At 46.4% G+C, this 16,967-nt stretch overlaps 2 protein-coding genes across 2 annotated transcripts; both read left to right on the top strand.

Annotated features, from left to right (window-relative positions):
• The first annotated feature begins 3,467 nt into the window (after positions 1 to 3,467).
• Positions 3,468 to 11,242, top strand: LOC128409131 (zinc finger protein RFP-like). The gene is made up of 5 exons (XM_053379371.1): positions 3,468 to 3,487; positions 6,144 to 6,572; positions 8,106 to 8,201; positions 9,999 to 10,229; positions 11,179 to 11,242. The coding sequence occupies exons 2-5, from the start codon at positions 6,153 to 6,155 to the stop codon at positions 11,230 to 11,232; spliced, it is 801 nt and encodes a 266-aa protein (XP_053235346.1). The 5' UTR covers positions 3,468 to 3,487; positions 6,144 to 6,152; the 3' UTR covers positions 11,233 to 11,242.
• Positions 11,243 to 12,495: 1,253 nt separating this feature from the next.
• On the top strand, positions 12,496 to 15,445 carry LOC128409147 (E3 ubiquitin-protein ligase TRIM11-like). Its single transcript, XM_053379395.1, has 3 exons — positions 12,496 to 12,613; positions 13,054 to 13,098; positions 14,857 to 15,445. The coding sequence occupies exons 1-3, from the start codon at positions 12,574 to 12,576 to the stop codon at positions 15,345 to 15,347; spliced, it is 576 nt and encodes a 191-aa protein (XP_053235370.1). The 5' UTR covers positions 12,496 to 12,573; the 3' UTR covers positions 15,348 to 15,445.
• The last annotated feature ends 1,522 nt before the right edge of the window (positions 15,446 to 16,967 follow it).

Here is a 16,967-nt window from a genome sequence, read left to right as displayed (position 1 = left end):
CACACCTGCCCGCCTCCTGTCCCCCAAAAACAGTACTTCTGTCTTGTCAGGATTCAACCTCAATCTGTTAGCTGCCATCCATCCTCCAACCGCCTCCAGACACTCACACAGGACCTTCACCGCCCTCACTGGTTCTGATTTAAAAGAGAGGTAGAGCTGGGTATCATCCAGCATTCAAACTGTCCATATTGCATCAGTCGGCTGTTATCTGCAGCTTGTCTCGTCTTTATAAATCCTGTTGGGTCTTTTTAAATATCAGTTGGTATTACTCCTTGCAGTCTATTTGCCAATATTGCTGTTAAGATTTTTGCATCGATGCTTATCAAAGAAATTGGGCGATAGTTGGCACATTGCGTCAGGTCCTTGCCGGGGATTTGGAATAACAGTAATGTAAACCTGGTTGAATAATGTCAAGATGATTCCGTCTTTAAATATCCCATCATATAACTGATATAATCTAGGTGACAGGAGATCAGTATACCGTATTTTTCGCTCCATAGCATGCATCTGACCATAAGACACACCTAGTTTTTATAATAATAATAATAATAATAATAATAATAATAATAATAATAATAAATTTTATTTATATCCTGCCCTCCCCAGCCGAAGCTGGGCTCAGGGCGGCTAACAACAATAAAACAATACAAAAGTACAACACAAACAACACTCTAAGATCATTCATTATAAAATTAATTAAATTCAAGCCACTGGCCACCATTGGGCCAGAGCTCCGTGAAGATTGCCGAGGGAGGGAGTCAGGCTGTGCCCTGGCCAAAGGCCTGGCGGAACAGCTCTGTCTTGCAGGCCCTGCGGAAAGATGTCAAGTCCCGCAGGGCCTTTAGAGCAGGAAAACAAGAAAAAAATATTCTGAATCACACCTTGGGAGGCTTTCCTTCTCCCCACTTTTTTCTCCCCCTCCCCAAGCAGCACAGTCCCCTTTTCCAGCTTCCTCCTCTCCATCCCTTTCGCCCAAACTCCTCAGGTGACGTCTGCAATTTCTCCCCTTCGCTGCTGCCTCTCCTTTGCCCTCTACCATGACTCTCCACTCACGGCAACCGACCTCCTCTCCCTTCACCCAGCTTCTTGGTCCCTCTCTTCCTCCCCTCTCTTGGCAAAGCCACTTCCGAATTGGCAAGGAGGTGGGGTTGTGGGCCCACACCCTCCCCATACAGAGATTGAGGGAATCCTCGGGCGCGTCAGCTCCTTGCCTAGCCAATCAGCTGGTCAGGGAGGCGTGGCCCAGGCTATTTATGCCCAGCGCGCCTGAGGTCTGCCCTCTCTGCCTCTCCAGCTGATCAGGTTTCCCACCCTGCCTGCCCTTTAGTTGCTCCTCTGACCTTGCTATGGACTTTGGTTGGTCGCCATCAAGGGGCCTGGTAGGAATTTTTTCCACTTGGCGAATTGGCACCTGCCATTTGGTTTTTTTCCGCCTACCTCAGAGCAAATCGCAACAACTCCTTGGTATTGGCGGTTAGGCATTGGTAGGGGTATTGTTATGCAAATGAGGTGGAGAGGAAGTGCCATCACCTTCCCCCAAAGCAAAGGGTAGTCTGGTAAAGGATTCCAGGGGGCGTTGCCCTGTTTGAAGCCTGTGGAGGTGTGGGCCTAAGGCACGCCCCCGAGCAGTGACCCCAGGGGAGCGCCTAGTTGATGTACATCAGCAGGACTCCCCCTAGTGGTGGTTAACCCTCACCGGTCTTCATGCAATCGGGCTGAAGCCGGTTAGCTGATAGGACCAATGCCTAAGCCAATACCGCTCAGTTCCTGCAATCAATAAAGTTGTGGCCATTTCCCGCCCATTAACCTTATATACCGTGTCCTGTGTCTTTATTTCTCATGGGGGGAGGGGGACTTGCCATGCAAACAGCCTGCCCACTGCTCCCAAACCTTCTCCCAAACCCGGCTACCAGCTTTGCCTCCCCAAACCTCTTCAGATTGTCACACCGGTGTAACCTTGTCAAGTGTAAACGCTCTTGCGCACTGCACCTCTGCTTTGCACTCGTGCTCACTTTTTGCACCCCTCTCCAATCTAACCAAAACCTGCCCCATTTTACGTGTAATTTGACAAACCTGCGTCACTTTATACCACCTAAAACCTAAGGTATAAAAAGCTCCAAGTTACTTTTGTAAGGGGTTCTATGCTGCTCACCTGCGGAGAACCCAGCTGCAACGGAATAAACAGGATCACAGCTTAAAGCTGCCATGCTCTTCTTTATCTCGGTTGTGGTAGTCCCCTGACTTTTCAGGCTGCTTAGCAACCCATGAGGGGGCCTTGATCCTCAATTGTATTTTTACAACAACACATAGGAGCCAACTTCTAGAGGCCGAGGTCCCTTTGCACCCCTCTATAAAATATTTGAGAGGGCCAGCCCCCCCTTGATGAACATTGCCATTGAAATAGTGTGTGTGTCATATCATGTGATTATATATATATATATATATATATATATATATATAATTTTCAACAATCATTTAACATAATTTCATATCTTACACTATTTTTAGACTTACATCAATCACATCTGAAAATTTTCTAATCTTTTTCACTTAGTTTACATTTCTTAATTTCACTATTACTTTTAATTATATTAACTAACAACTCTCTTCGTAACCATCCTTGCAATATTTCATATTTTCCTCCTTACAAAACTTCTTGTAGTCCTACTAGCATAATTTGTTGATTACAATTGCTTTTCAAATATTTCTTTTCAAAAATTTGTTGGAAGCCGCCCAGAGTGGCTGGGGGGACCCAGCCAGATGGGCGGGGTATAAATAAGAAATTATTATTATTATAATTATTAAATAGTTCACATATTTATTCCAGTCTTCCAAGAATCTCTGGTCCCACAGGTTTCGAATCCTTCCTGTCATCTTGTCCAATTAATTTCGTCTGCCATTCTTCTTTCGTCGGTAATTCTTCCTGTTTCCATTTCTGGGCCAACAATACTCATATCATGCGATTGACTATGTGGGATGGGGCTTACTGGGCCCCCAATATTTTATTCAGGTTGGCACCCCTGCGACAACATACACAGTGGGGGTTGTGGGTGGGGAAGCTCCTTTAACTCAGCAATATGGTTGTTCTCCTGAAATAGAGAGAGTTCACAGCCGCTCTGTGATCAGCCTCCTCCCCATATGGGAATGAACAAAGGTGTGGAGAGCCCCATCTTCCCCTGCAGATGTTTGTAGTTGCTGAGGAGTCAAAGTCCAGCCCTCCTTTCCCCCCTCGCTTATCAGAAGGCACAGCTGAACCTGATCTTGCTCCCAATCACCAAGCTCAGCACCTGGGATGAGCTTTCTAGCCTGATCCCAGCCATTTCACTTCAGAAGCAAGCCCCAGTTGAGGTCAGGCTACTCTTGCCTTTGCACGTAGCATTTCAAAGGGCTACAGATTAGTTGGTGCAGAGCAGCCCTGGGTGACTTTCCAGGGGCTTCGTTTGGGAAGAAGCTAAGCTGCCAGAAAACAGGAACAAGAAGAGTTCAGGTAGGTGGGGGAGATATTCAAGAAGGAAGAGTAGAAAAGAAGGGCAGGGGGTGTGTCTGTGTGTGTGATGGTGTTTGTAGAAGGAAGGGGAGTAAATTTTCAAAAAAAGCCAGTGTTTTAGGAGCAAGGTGGCAACTCGGTTCATTCAAAGCACCTCGTCTTGCCTATCTGTTCTATATCACTATTCTTGTTTCCTTCTTAACCAACCTTTAAGCTACACTGTTGTCCCCGACATACGGCATCTCTCATGAATGTCAAAGGTATGCTGGCTTGGTGGGTTTTTGGGATGTTTTTTTGGGGGGAGATTTCCTTTTTCATTCTACTTCTGATACAATTTATTATTATTTTATTTTATTTATTTTCAAACATACAAATGCATACATAATTAACTAATACATCCATTGATAGCTTCTGAAAAAAATCAAATATAAAAAAATTAAAAACTATACATCTTGAGGCATTTATACTTCTGATACAATTATTTATTGGGACGGATTCCCTCCACCCTGATTCTCACAGGTGATTTTTGCCTGGGCAATCTTCTATTAGGAATCAGTGGGGACCACAATAAGTCTGGTGGATCTTTTGATCAATACATTCCCAATTTACAGTAATTTTATTTAGGCATTACTCCCTGAAGTTTTTTTGTTTTTCTTAAACTCTTCCAATCCTAGGGGTAATATAAACCTACTTACTGTTCCTTCTTAAGTCAGCTGAACTAGAGAAGGGGGCGGGTGGAAGGGGAATTGCTTACTTATATTTTATTTTACATCCATGCTTTATTAGGTGCCTTAAACCGCTGATGTAAATAGTTACACGTTTCTGCTATTCAAAATTTTGTCGTAGCCCCATTGTAACTGCTTAATCCATTGTTCTGTACTTGTGTTTTATATATAAAGTGCTGTTTGTTCTGCATCATGTTTTCACTGTTTCAAATGAATGCTTGCAATTTTTCTCCATTTGTCTAGTCGTGGGTAAATTTTAAGTTGACTTTCATTTTGATATAGTTCTGGCTCTTTGCTTGCTCTCCCTGTGCTCACTGAACTAACCGAATATGGACTGAACTTGGAAGCTATTTTCAATAGTTATTTCTAATTTGCTTACTAGGAATTAACTCTTCCCACTTTGTTTACCACCTTGCCTGATGAAGAGTTTCCAAAACTTGCAGCCTGATAAAAAGGTAAAGGTAAAGGGACCCCTGACCATTAGGTCCAGTCGTGGCCGACTCTGGGGTTGCAGCGCTCATCTTGCTTTATTGGCCGAGGGAGCCGGCGTACAGCTTCCGGGTCATGGGGCCAGCATGACTAAGCCGCTTCTGGCGAACCAGAGCAGCGCACAGAAATGCCGTTTACCTTCCTGCCAGAGTGGTACCTATTTATCTACTTGCACTTTGACGTGCTTTCGAACTGCTAGGTGGGCAGGAGCTGGGACCAAGCAACGGGAGCTCACCCCTTCGCGGGGATTTGAACCGCCAACCTTCAGATCGGCAAGCTCTAGGCTCTATGGTTTAGACCACAGCACCACCCACAGCCTGATAAAAGCACCCCCCTATTAGGGCTTATGGGATTTTTCTTAGGGGCAACATAACTTATATTTTAATGTTCTCTAGGGTTTCCTATCCTGCTATTATTATTGTTGTCAGAGGCTCAGGAGCAGAAGAGCAGGGGAGAGAGCAAATAGAGAGCGGAGGAGAGGAATCAGAGGGGAGCGTAGGGGAATATGACAGTGACCCGAGAGATTCCATGAGCTTCTCCAGCGAATCAGAAGATTCCCAGAAGGGGGCGCCTATGGTAAGGACGAGGGGGGTCCCAGGGGGGATGCTCCATAAACAAGGGACCAGAGGGGACTCCCAAGGGAGCAGCGGAGGATCAGGACCAGTTCCCCCACCAGAGCACAGTGGGGGGGAAGAGTCACATGAGCCAGGATCAGCCTCTCCTCCAGCGGGGAGAGAAGATGAGTCAGGGGTAACCACGCCCCCATCGGGAAGTGGGGAAACGGAGGGAAGGCCAGGTCCAGCTAGCCTCCCCGAAAGAGGGAGCAGTGACACAAGTGTAACGGTCAGAAGGAAAGTGGGAGGCTGCGCGCGCGCGCCAAGTTCAAATGTGGAGGAGCGCGGGACAGCAGAAAACCCGGATTGGGAGCCAGGTCCTAAAGCCCGAAAGAGGGAGGGGGAAGAGTCAGGGGACTCAGCGTCAGAGGAGTCTAGGAGGGCTGAGACTCCGACTAGCAGGAGGGCCCAGAGAAGGAAGGAACAGAGGAAGAGGTGGAGTAAGGCTGGAATCTTAAACTGGTGTCAGGGGGGAGGAGATTCAGATGGGACTTCGACGGTCTAAGGTATAGACGTAGCGCTGCGCGTCTGGAAATGAAACTGAACTTCAATAAAGACTTTTTTACTTGAGGAAGAAGCAGCGTTGGTCTTGTGTGAGCTGGGACCTTGGGCAGCGCTGACAATTGTTAACATTTTGCTATCACATTTGGAATTTCAGAGAACAGTCAATTTCAGCTTGCAGCACTAACCCATTTTTAGTATGAAATAATGTAAATTTCTGCTTACACAATAAAGGTTTATCTACGCATTTCTTTCGATGGGAGGGAACTGCTTGTCCATTGTTGCGAAATGAGAAAAGGGAAACTGACGCCTTCATTACCATTTCAGGGAGACACAATGGCAGAAGGCAACCCAGTCCAGAACCTCTGCGAGGAAACAACATGCCCCATCTGCCTTCAGTATTTCAAAGACCCAGTGATCGTAGACTGCGGCCACAATTTCTGCCAAGCATGCATCACCCGGGCCTGGGGGGAACCTGACAGAGATGCTTCTTGCCCCCAGTGCAGCGAACCTTGTCAGCAAAGGAATTTCAGGCCCAACCGGCAACTGGCGAGCATTGTGGAAATAGCCAAGAAATTCAGCCTTCAGATGGCCAGAGGGGCGGAAGCGCTGGGAAGGGTTTGTGAGAGACACCAGGAGCCCCTGAAACTCTTCTGTGAAGACGACCGAGCCCCCATCTGTGTAGTGTGCGACAAATCCAAGGAGCACAGGGACCACAAAGTGATCCCGAAGGAGGAGGCCTTTGAGGAGTATCAGGTAGGAGAGGGAAGGTGGGAGGGCATGAGGAACGGGGAACCCATCCAGCTGCTTCCCCTAAGTGTCTTGACCCTCGTTGAGCATCCCAAGCAAATGCTGTAAGGACATAAGGAGAGTCCTGCCGAATGGAGCCAAGGGACCATTAATTCTGCATTCTGTTCTTACACTGGTCCACCAGATAGATGCTTATGGGAAGCCGGAGCAGGAAGCTGAGTGGAACCGCAATCTGCCCTCCTTCAGTTTCCAGTCACTGTTATCGGACTCATGCTGCCTCAAACCACAGGCTCATGCTATGTGCTCAATCTTGTGGACACCTGCAGTGGCGTATGAAGGGGGGCGGAGGGGGCGGTCCGCCCTGGGTGCCACCTGGGGTGTGTGTGTGACAAGATGGACCGCTGCCTCCCCCCAGCTGTGGAGCGGCGAAGAGCATGCGTGAAGTCAGTATGGGTGCTGCTCACACGGGGTCCGTACAGGTGTCTGATCGGGTTGCCGCTCGCACAAGGTGTCTGTACGGGTTTTTGTACGGCTGCTGTCTAATCGGGCTGCCGCGCAGTTCACCCTACCCCTCAGCGTACCACCCCACCCTGGGTGATGGAGAGGGTTCCTCTGCCACTGAACACCTGTGGAAAGTTTGAAGGAGGGTTGCAATGTGCAACCTTCACAGCCTTCTCCTTTCCCCATCCCAAGGGCCAAAAGAGCTACCACAGCAGATTTATTTATTTATTTTTTTTAAAAAATATAAACTGCTTAAAGGGTTTGTTTTGTTTTCTGCAATCGGGACATTCCTATTTTCACCACAGAAATGTTGGAGGGGATGTCTCTGTTTTCACTGGGGAAATGTTGGAGGGTATGGAATAGGATGTCCCTATTTTCATCGGAGAAACGTTGGAGGGTATGAATCAAGTGGTGTATAAATTTCATGAAATAAGTAAATGTAAAATACCACATTTTTCGCTCGAGAAGACGCACCAGACCACAAGACGCACCTAGTTTTTGGAGGAGGGAAACAAGAAAAAAAATATTCTGAATCCCAGAAGCCAGAACAGCAAGAGGGATCTGGCTTCTGGGATAGCCTCTTGCTGTTCTGGCTTCTGGGACAGCCGCACACAGCCTCTCCCGGGCAGCGGGATGAAGGCTCCCCCAAGAGCCGCGCTCCCTTTAAAGAGTGAGCGGAGCATGTGTGCAGCTTTTTAAAGGTAGCGCAGAGCAGAGCCTCCCGCCTGCATTCGCTCCATAAGATGCACACACATTTCCCCTTACTTTTTAGGAGGGGAAAAGTGCGTCTTATAGAGTGAAAAATACGGTAATTTAGAAGCATAGCATGACCAGCGGGGTGGGGGTGGGGGTGGCCTGGGGCCTAGAGTCCTGAATATCAGACAGAGAAGTCTTGAGCCACTGGGCCTGAGGTTCCCCACCAATGTCCCCGACTCTCCTCTGTCTTTGTGTACTTAAGAGCCTTGAACTGACATTGCAAATCCTTTTTTTAAAAAGATCTCTGTCCCAACAATGAACTCAAATGCCTCCTTTTTTCAGGGTAAAATCCAGGGTCATTTGGAATTCCTGAACAAACAGAAAAAGGAAATTCTGGCTTCTAAACTGAGTGGGGAGGCTGAAAGCCAGAAGCTGCTGGTAGGTACTGGACTGTAGAGGCTCCAGTATGTTTATACTTCCAGGATGAGGCCTTAGTTCTGAGCGCTGGGATGTGAATAGATGCTATTTATCCAGGGCTATTTTTCTGGAAAAAAGAGGTGCCAGAACTCGCCACAAACGCCTCCCTTGTTCTCCTGTAATGGCAATGGTGCCCACCTGAGAGGTGCCGGGACTGAGTTCTGGATTAAAAAAAAGCCCTGGATATATTTATTAGATATTACCCTTCCTTCCTGACATTTGTTTCAGTAGAGTGCATCATTTTGCAGCTTAGAAGAGAAGCTTAGATAAGCTCCTTTTAGTTTAAGTAATCCAGAATGCTTTAAGACAGGCTGGATTTTCCTGCTGTTTCCCCCCTTTTAAAACCTTAAAATAACAACAACGTCTCATAACAAGTACAAATAACATTTACACACTCGGAATACTTGCTGAAGAGTAACAGATACAGCAGGTTTGTCAGGCAGGCTTAAAATGGTAATTCAGTTACAAAGAGCTACTTAAGTCTAGCTTATAAATGGAGCCTGAGCATGGAACTCAGACGTAGCAGATACTCTCATGTTGCTGGCATGGTGATGAAGAGCAGAAAGCAAAAGTGTACCCAGGCAGGCAGTGGGAGTGTCTTTCACAGAGTCTTCTCTAGCAAACTTACAGGAAAACTCTGAGCTTCAGCTCCTATCATGTACCTTGCTAGCAAAACATGAATTGGCCTGTGCCTCACTCACACAGTGTCCTGGGTTTAGTCCCACATTTGAATGCCTGATCTACCCAACCCACAACAATTTTTTCTGCCCATCCAAGTTGCTTGGGCAGCGAGAAGAGAAAAAATAGAAATAGGAAAAGCATAGCCCAGCAGGTAAGGGAAAGGTAAAGGACCCCTGGATGGTTAAGTCCAGTCAAAGGCAGCTATGGGGTTGCCATAGCTCTCTCGCTTTCAGGCCAAGGGAGCCAGCGTCTATCTGCAGACAGCTTTCTGGGTCATGTGGCCAGCAGGAATAAACCACTTCTGGCTCAACCAAACACTGTGACGGAAACCAGAGCGACGCACGGAAATGCCGTTTACCTTCCTGTCAGAGTGGTACCTATTTATCTACTTGCACTGGTGTGCTTTCGAACTCCTAGGTTGGCAGGAGCTGGGACAGGGCAACAGGAGCTCACCCCATTGCAGGGATTCAAACCGCCGACCTTCTGATCAGCAAGCCCAAGAGGCTCAAGGGTTTAGACCACAACACCACTCATGTCCCTATAGCCCAGCATCCTGATGGTGATATAAATGCTGCTTCCCTGGCCATCGGGTTGATCACTGGATGCGTGTAGAAAAGGCAAAAACCTTAGCTGGTTGACAGGAATCAGCTGGCAGGAGGCTATGTGCCTTTGAGAGAGTAGGGTGGCCACATTCATATTTGACCACACCCACTGCTGGCATGCAAACTTTGGAAGCTAAGCCAGGGATGAATGCTGCCCCTGAGTGAAAAAAAACAGGCCAGCTCTCTCGTTAATCCTTTAAAAAGAACTGAACGCAGCAAAGCCACCCCTCCTTCTTCTTCCCACTTTAGCCAGGCTGCACTATCAGAAAGAAAGAAGTCGCATCTAATATTATTATGGGTGTGCAACGGAGTCTGCCTTGATTCCCCTAAGGTAGTCTGCCTGCTCTCTTCAGTTGTGGAAGAAGCGCTGTCCCGTTGCCAGTGCTGAAGTGAACTGCCGCCCCAGTCAGTTTGCGTACGTGAAATCAGGGAAGCACCTAAATATATTTGACTGGCCATGACTTTCTCATTACAGAAGCGGACGGAATCGGAGAGGCAGAAAATCGTGGCTGATTTCAAGCAATTGCACCAGTTTCTGGAAGAACAAGAGCGCCTCCTGCTGGCTCAATTGAAGGAACTGGACGATGGGGTTAAATCCTGTGGGGACCAACATATTGCAAAACTCTTTGAGGAAATGTCTTCTATTGACGACCTTATTAAGGATCTGGAGGAGAAGCAGAAACAGCCAGCGACTGAATTCTTGCAGGTAAGAGTTGGCACAATTAAATAGTCCAGTTCGTTCTACAGGTAAAGGTTGTACTCCCAACCACTCTGTCTGTTGGTTTATAGAAGTATTCATAGTAGGGATGTGCACTGGCCACACATTTTGTTCAAAACTGTTATTTGGAGCTTCAGCAAACTGCATGATTCAGGTTTGATAGAAGTGGATGGAATTTGCAGGCAAATCTGCTCCTGCGGTATGGAAGAAGCCTGCCAAATTACAATGGATCCAGGGAGTTTTTGTGCTAGCATTGGCAATGGCACCAGCAACACTGGCCAGTTGAGTTCTCCTTCTTCCCAATTCAAACATGCCCTCGCTGTTGTGTGTAGAGCAATATACATCATGAGCGGTAGCAAGTTGACATCTGCTCTCAGGCTGGCAGCACCAGTGGTGATAGCAAGTAGCAGAGCATAGCCTGGGATCACTTGGAGTTGGCAGAAGATCCCAGGCGTGCCATCTGCCTGCCATTTCAGGAAGAAGCATAACTGGCGGAGGTTGTGGGGCAGAGAGCTCCCCTCTCAGTCTCAAGCTAGGGTTGCCATGCATCTGGGAAATCCCAGACATGTCCTCTTTTTTGGGGGCCTACATGCCCAACCAGGGGGATTTTCAAATTTGAAAGCAAATGTCTGGGTTTCTGTAGTTTTTTAAATTGTATGTGTGTGGGGTGCATGTGTGCTGGGGGCTCAGGGTCAGAGTGTGATTGCCCCCCAAAAGCTCAATGTCAGAATTCTTGCAGTATGGCAACCCTATCTCAAATTTTCACCCCCTCCGTCTCAAATAAGCAGAAGAATCTGCAGCTTAGTGAGTAGACAATGGAGGATATGGGATCAGGGAAGTATAGGATCATGCGATGCGAAGTTTCCATCTGTCCGATATGTAGGAGGAGACTGGTGCAAGAGGCTGAATTAATATTATTCTCTCTCTTCCCTTCTAGGATATCAGAAGCATATTGCAAAGGTATGTGGCTTTGTTACACACAGTGGGCTGAAAGGAATCTCCTGTCTCTCCGAAGAGAGTTTAGATTGCTTCACTTAAAACCATGTGCCAATCTAATTCACGTATCACAGACAAACATGCCAGTCAGAATACAGTTCTCCATTGGATTGCAGATTTCCTGAAATTTTGTGATGTAGCTCTGATGGAAAACTATTGTATTGGGGAAGGGAGGATGCACATAAAAGGTTTATTTTAGGGGAATAACTGATGGTGTTCCTTCACCTACTGTAAACTTCATTTCAGAGCAGATTATGATGGTGATTTATTAGATTTCTAACTTGCCCTTCACTTCCTGGACAGGCTACAACAATCTCAAAATATGATATTAACCCTAATATACATATCTCAGGTGTCAAAAGCCAAGGTAAAATGACGCTGTTATTAGTTGCAATGTACATTCTGTGCTTGGGGAAAATATTCATCATTCTAAAAATCAATTTCCCTTAGGTTTTAGGCATTTCTGACATAGCTATAATTTTAACAGGGTATGCTAACCAATGTCTACGTCAAAAATGTAGGCAGATTGTTTGAAAATATTGTTTTATATTGACAATAAGGTTGGAAAAAAATGAGTTAAAATCTAAAATTACATTTTAATGTAATTATTTTAGACTTCTCATTTTTTAAACATTTTACATTGTTTTTAACTCTACATTTAATAGTAGACTTAACATATTATTGTGTTGTATCTGCTCTGTTTTCTTATCTTCTCTACTGGTTATTGACCAAAATATATATACAGTGGTACCTCGGGTTAAGAACTTAATTCATTCCGGAGGTCTGCTCTTAACCTGAAACTGTTCTTAACCTGAAGCACCACTTTACCTAATGGGGCCTCCTGCTGCTGCTGCTGCGCCACTGCTGCAATATTTCTGTTCTCATCCTGAAGCAAAGTTCTTAACCTGAAGCACTATTTCTGGGTTAGCGGAGTCTGTAACCTGAAGCATCTGTAACCTGAAGCGTACGTAACCCGAGGTACCACTGTACATAATTTTATCTCATCTGCAAATTTTATATGGAAAGTATATGTAAGTGAGCTGTTTATTCTTCTCCTTTATTCTTCTTATATTTCATGATAGAAATTTATTCAGTGTATAATAGGTGTTTGTAATTGGGCAGATAATTCTGCTGTACACCCCATTTCTCTTTCTCTCTGCATCTGTGTTGTTCCTGCTTTCCTTATTCATCCCAATTGCTGATACGAGACTTGAGAACAAAGAGATGAGTTGCAAATAAAATTTGTTATCTTCTTCCTAGGTGCCATGAAAATAAAGCTGTGGATCCAATAGCTTTTCCTCCCGGATTTAAAAAGCGAATTGAGAAATTCTCTAAAATGCATCCTTTTCTGGAGACCGCCATGAAGGAATTCAAAGGTAACGAAGGGTCATTGCGTTAACTTCTGGAAAATGGGTTTGAAAATATAGCTCATCTGATCCCGTTGCGAGTCTAACTGTGGGTGGGAATTGACTGCTTGATGGAAAAATGGGTGCGTGGAATTTAAGATTTTCACATTTAGAATTTCCCATTAGATACTCGAAATCTCAGCATTTGAGGGATCTGCGTACAGGACGTTTTCTTCCTTTAAAAATCTGAGCAAACCATTTGTATTTGGCAATGGTTTCAGCTCTACCTTGCTTTCTTCATGGCACTGAACGGTAACGATGCAAGAGGGCCAAAGGTTGGATACATTGGCTAAATGTTAGCTTTTTGTTTTTTTGCACGATCACAGTTTCAAGCACTGTAAATCTAAAGCCTGACCCCTGGAATCAAGTATTAGTAGTAATTCGTTTCTCATAACACTTTTCTTCCTTAGACATTGTGCTCTCTGGGCCGCAAGAAAAGAAAGGTGCATTTCCAGGTTTGGCAGATCTTTAAACAATTTTTGCAGATGAGATATAATAATAATAATAATGTATCATTTATACCCTGCCCATCTGGCTGGGTTTCTCCAGCCACTCTGGGTGGCTTCCAACAGAATATTAAAATACAATAACCTATTAAACATTAAAAGCTTCCCTAAACAGGGCTGCCTTCAGATGTCTTCTAAAAATCTGGTAGTTGTTCCACAGGGCGGGAGCCACTACCGAGAAGGCCCTCTGCCTGGTTCCCTGTAACCTCACTTCTCACAGTGAGGGAACTGCCAGAAGGCCCTCAGCACTGGACCTCAGTGTCTGGGCAGAACAATGGGGGTGGAGACGCTCCTTCAGGTATACTGGGCCGAGGCCCATATGGGAGGGTTTTTGCACTGAAGAGAAAACTTCAGCTGTGTTTTGGTGTCAGGAAACAAAATCAGTCTCTGGGTGTCTTTCATGCTTCCTTCGCCTTTCCATCCGTGCATGTGCACAGACTGATGTCTCGAGCAGATAATCTGTGACGCCTAATGACAGGAAGTGAAGAGCCTGCCTTTATACAAGCTCAAGTCATTTCACCCATCTAGCTTAGTGACTGGCAACAGTTCTCCAGGATTTATACAGGGGTCCTTTCCTTGCCCTACCTAGAGATAGTAAAGGTAAAGGTAAAGGGACCCCCGACCATTAGGTCCAGTCGTGGCCAACTCTGGGGTTGCGGCGCTCATCTCACTTTACTGACCGAGGGAGCCGGCGTACAGCTTCTGGGTCATGTGGCCAGCATGACTAAGCCGCTTCTGGCGAACCAGAGCAGCACACGGAAACGCCGTTTACCTTCCCGCTGGAGCGGTACCTATTTATCTGCTTGCACTTTGATGTGCTTTCGAACTGCTAGGTTGGCAGGAGCAGGGACCGAGCAATGGGAGCTCACCCCGTCGCGGGGATTCGAACCGCCGACCTTCTGATCGGCGAGTCCTAGGCTCTGTGGTTTAACCCACAGCACCACCCACGCCCCAGAGATAGTAGAATCATAGAATTGTAGAGTTGGAAAGGACTTTGAGGATCATCAATTCCAACCCCCTGTGATGCAGGAAGATGCAGCTGCCCCATACAGGGATCAAACCTGCAACCTTGGCATTATCAGCACCAAGCTCTAACCAGCTGAGCTATCCATGCTGTTTGCATGCAAACCTGCATTGCAGGGGGGTTGGACTAGATGTCCGTTGGGGTCACTCCCACCTCTATAATTCTGTGAAACCAAATGCCCTACGCAAGTGGTTCTCCCTCTGCTTCTGAATTTATTTTTATGGGGGGGGGATGCTTTCCCAGGAGTACATGGGCTTCTCAAGCTGCCTCCTAGCTCAGAGCTGCATAAAACTTGGATGTAGCCCATGGGTAGGCAAACTAAGGCCTGGGGGCCGGATGTGGCCCAATCGCCTTCTCAATCCGGCCTGCAGACAGTCCAGGAATCAGCGTATTTTTACATGAGTAGAATGTGTCCTTTGATTTAAAATGCATCTCTGGGTTATTTGTGGGGCCTGCCTGGTGTTTTTACATGAGTAGAATGTGTGCTTTTATTTAAAATGCATCTCTGGGTTATTTGTGGGGCATAGGAATTCATTCATCCCCCCCCCCAAATATAGTCCAGCCCCCCACAAGGTCTGAGGGACAGTAGACCGGCCCCCCCTGCTGAAAAGGTTTGCTGACTGCTGAGTAGGTGCTAACTCCTTTGGGGACCTGCCTCCCTAATCCTTTCCTTTCTTTTGCAGGTGAAGACATGCCCAAATTAGTTCTATCATCATATTCCACCTTGCCCTGGGGTTCTTACAGAGGGCCCAACGAATTGTTTTGTTGTTCCTATGTTATGGGCGTTGAGAGAATCACCTCTGGGACCCATTCCTGGATAGCGAACGTGGGGGGTGAAAAGTTCTGGGCCGTGGGGGTGGCCAACGAGACTTTAAGGGGATGCAATATTGTCAATTTGAATGCTGGTCTTGGGATCTGGGCTATCGTCCGGACTTCCGCTGGTGCTTATTACCCAACCACAGCTCCTGGAATATCCCTGGGTCCATTGCCCAAGTCTAGCAATACAGCCTGTAAGTTGGAGAACTTCCAGTCCAAGAGGATCTCTGTGTGTGTGAACTATAAAAAAAGATGGGTGATCTTCTCTGACGCCGACTCTCACAGCGTCATCTTCACTTTCACCAATGCTGCGTTCTCTGGGGAGGGGGTCTGCTCCTGGTTCAGTGTGGGGCAATGAAATGAGGTTGTCTTTGGGGGGCAATCAAGATCCATCTGAGAATGGCAAAATTGACTTGGTTGGGCCAAATCCTTTTGAGCAAGGGAGGGGTAGGTGGAAGGAAGGAAGGAAGGAAGGAAGGCACTGAACCCTCTTCCCTCCCACCCTCGTCAGACTTCCCTCTCCCTCCCACCCAAAAAAGCCTCCCAGCTGTTTACCCCCCAGTGTAGGTTTCTTACATTGGGGGAAAACGTCTGGCAAAAGTGCCTTTGGTAGGGAAGGTTGTATGTGTGATGGGGGAAGGGTTCAGCACTCTAAGTGCCTCCCCGCCCCCACTTTATGGGGAGTTTGTAATGGATGGATTCTGATATGCTGTGCCAATGCCGTCACGTATGATTTTGGCCTGAGAGTGTCCCGTGCCAAATAATATTATGGTATGTGTGGCAAAACATTAAAACACCTACAGTGCAGCCACCAATTTCTTCTTTCTCTCTCCCCCTCTCTGCCCCCCTGCAAGTTGTCTGTCTTGGGGCAAATCTGGATCGTGGCCTCCTATTGTTTTGGGGAACAACATTGTTCCCCTTCTTGCTCTCTTTGGGGCTGATGGGATTTCAACTACACTATGGCTCTGCTACCCTGATGTGTAGTTTGTGCAAGTCTGTTGTTGGTAAGGGCTCAACGATTAAAACCCCCCAAAAAACCCCAAATGAAGCACTGATTCAATTTGGGACATAGCATACAAGACTAAACTTCCCAATAAAGTACCGTATTTTACGCTCTATAACACGCACCAGACCATAACACTCACGTAGTTTTTAGAGGAGGAAACAAGAAAAAAAATATTCTAAACGAAATAGTGGATATATGATTTTTGTGGTTCATGCTGTGGCCGCAGACATGTGATCTGACAGTGAGTTTGGAGTAGCCCAATGCAAAAATCCTGAGGATCCATGTGGATCCATGCTTTGCAACCATGGAGGAGGGAAGGAAGAGGAACCATGGATCCTCTGCTCACGACTGCAGCAGATCCCCCCGCCACCCGCAGGCATTCGCTCCATAACACGCACAGACATTTCCCCTTACTTTCTAGGAGGAAAAAAGTGAGTGTTATGGTGCAAAAAATACGGTAAGTATGAAGGAGGGTAAAGACTGGCAAATTGCCCTTTCATTGGAAAAAAGCGAACCTTTTCATTTTAGTTTGGAATAGTGAGGTACAAGAAGTGGTGCGACCTTATTCATTCTCGGCAGGAACAGAGACGAGGCCGCTTACAAATTTGAGGTTCACGGAAAGAAGGTTTCAGTTTCATTGTTCCTGTCCTTCATGTAATACTCAGTGGAGTTTCCAGAGTTCTGTATATGAAAAAGTCTGCAGTTGCTTCCATAGAAGGAGAAATCCGATATTCAGCAATGCTTCTGTTTTGTGTATTTTGTGTTTTTTTCTTTTTGCAGTTTTGTATTAATACTGGCGTTTCCTTTCACTATGATGTCTTTAACGTCCGAACATGAATAAAACAGTAAATGTTTATCATTGGAGAATAAAGGAATCATTCCATTTGTGATGCAAATATACTGGAGCTATGCAGCCTTATTGGGGAGTTGACCTGGCTGCAGGGGGTTCGTCTCTACTTCCTCCTCCCCCCA

The sequence above is a fragment of the Podarcis raffonei genome, chromosome 2 (genome assembly GCF_027172205.1).
Source record: "Podarcis raffonei isolate rPodRaf1 chromosome 2, rPodRaf1.pri, whole genome shotgun sequence".
In the NCBI taxonomy this organism is placed as follows: Eukaryota; Metazoa; Chordata; class Lepidosauria; order Squamata; family Lacertidae; genus Podarcis; species Podarcis raffonei.
Note: the sequence above shows the minus strand (reverse complement) of the source record. Positions and strands in the feature narration are given on the sequence as shown.

Coding starts and splice junctions, on each gene's coding strand:
- LOC128409147 (XM_053379395.1), top strand. CDS start 12,574: ATGCATCCTTTTCTGGAGACCGCCATGAAGGAATTCAAAG. Junction 12,614..13,053: donor CGCCATGAAGGAATTCAAAG/GTAACGAAGGGT, acceptor TTTCTTCCTTAG/ACATTGTGCTCTCTGGGCCG. Junction 13,099..14,856: donor AAAGAAAGGTGCATTTCCAG/GTTTGGCAGATC, acceptor TTTCTTTTGCAG/GTGAAGACATGCCCAAATTA.
- LOC128409131 (XM_053379371.1), top strand. CDS start 6,153: ATGGCAGAAGGCAACCCAGTCCAGAACCTCTGCGAGGAAACAACATGC. Junction 8,202..9,998: donor CTGAAAGCCAGAAGCTGCTG/GTAGGTACTGGA, acceptor TTCTCATTACAG/AAGCGGACGGAATCGGAGAG. Junction 10,230..11,178: donor CAGCGACTGAATTCTTGCAG/GTAAGAGTTGGC, acceptor CTTCCCTTCTAG/GATATCAGAAGCATATTGCA.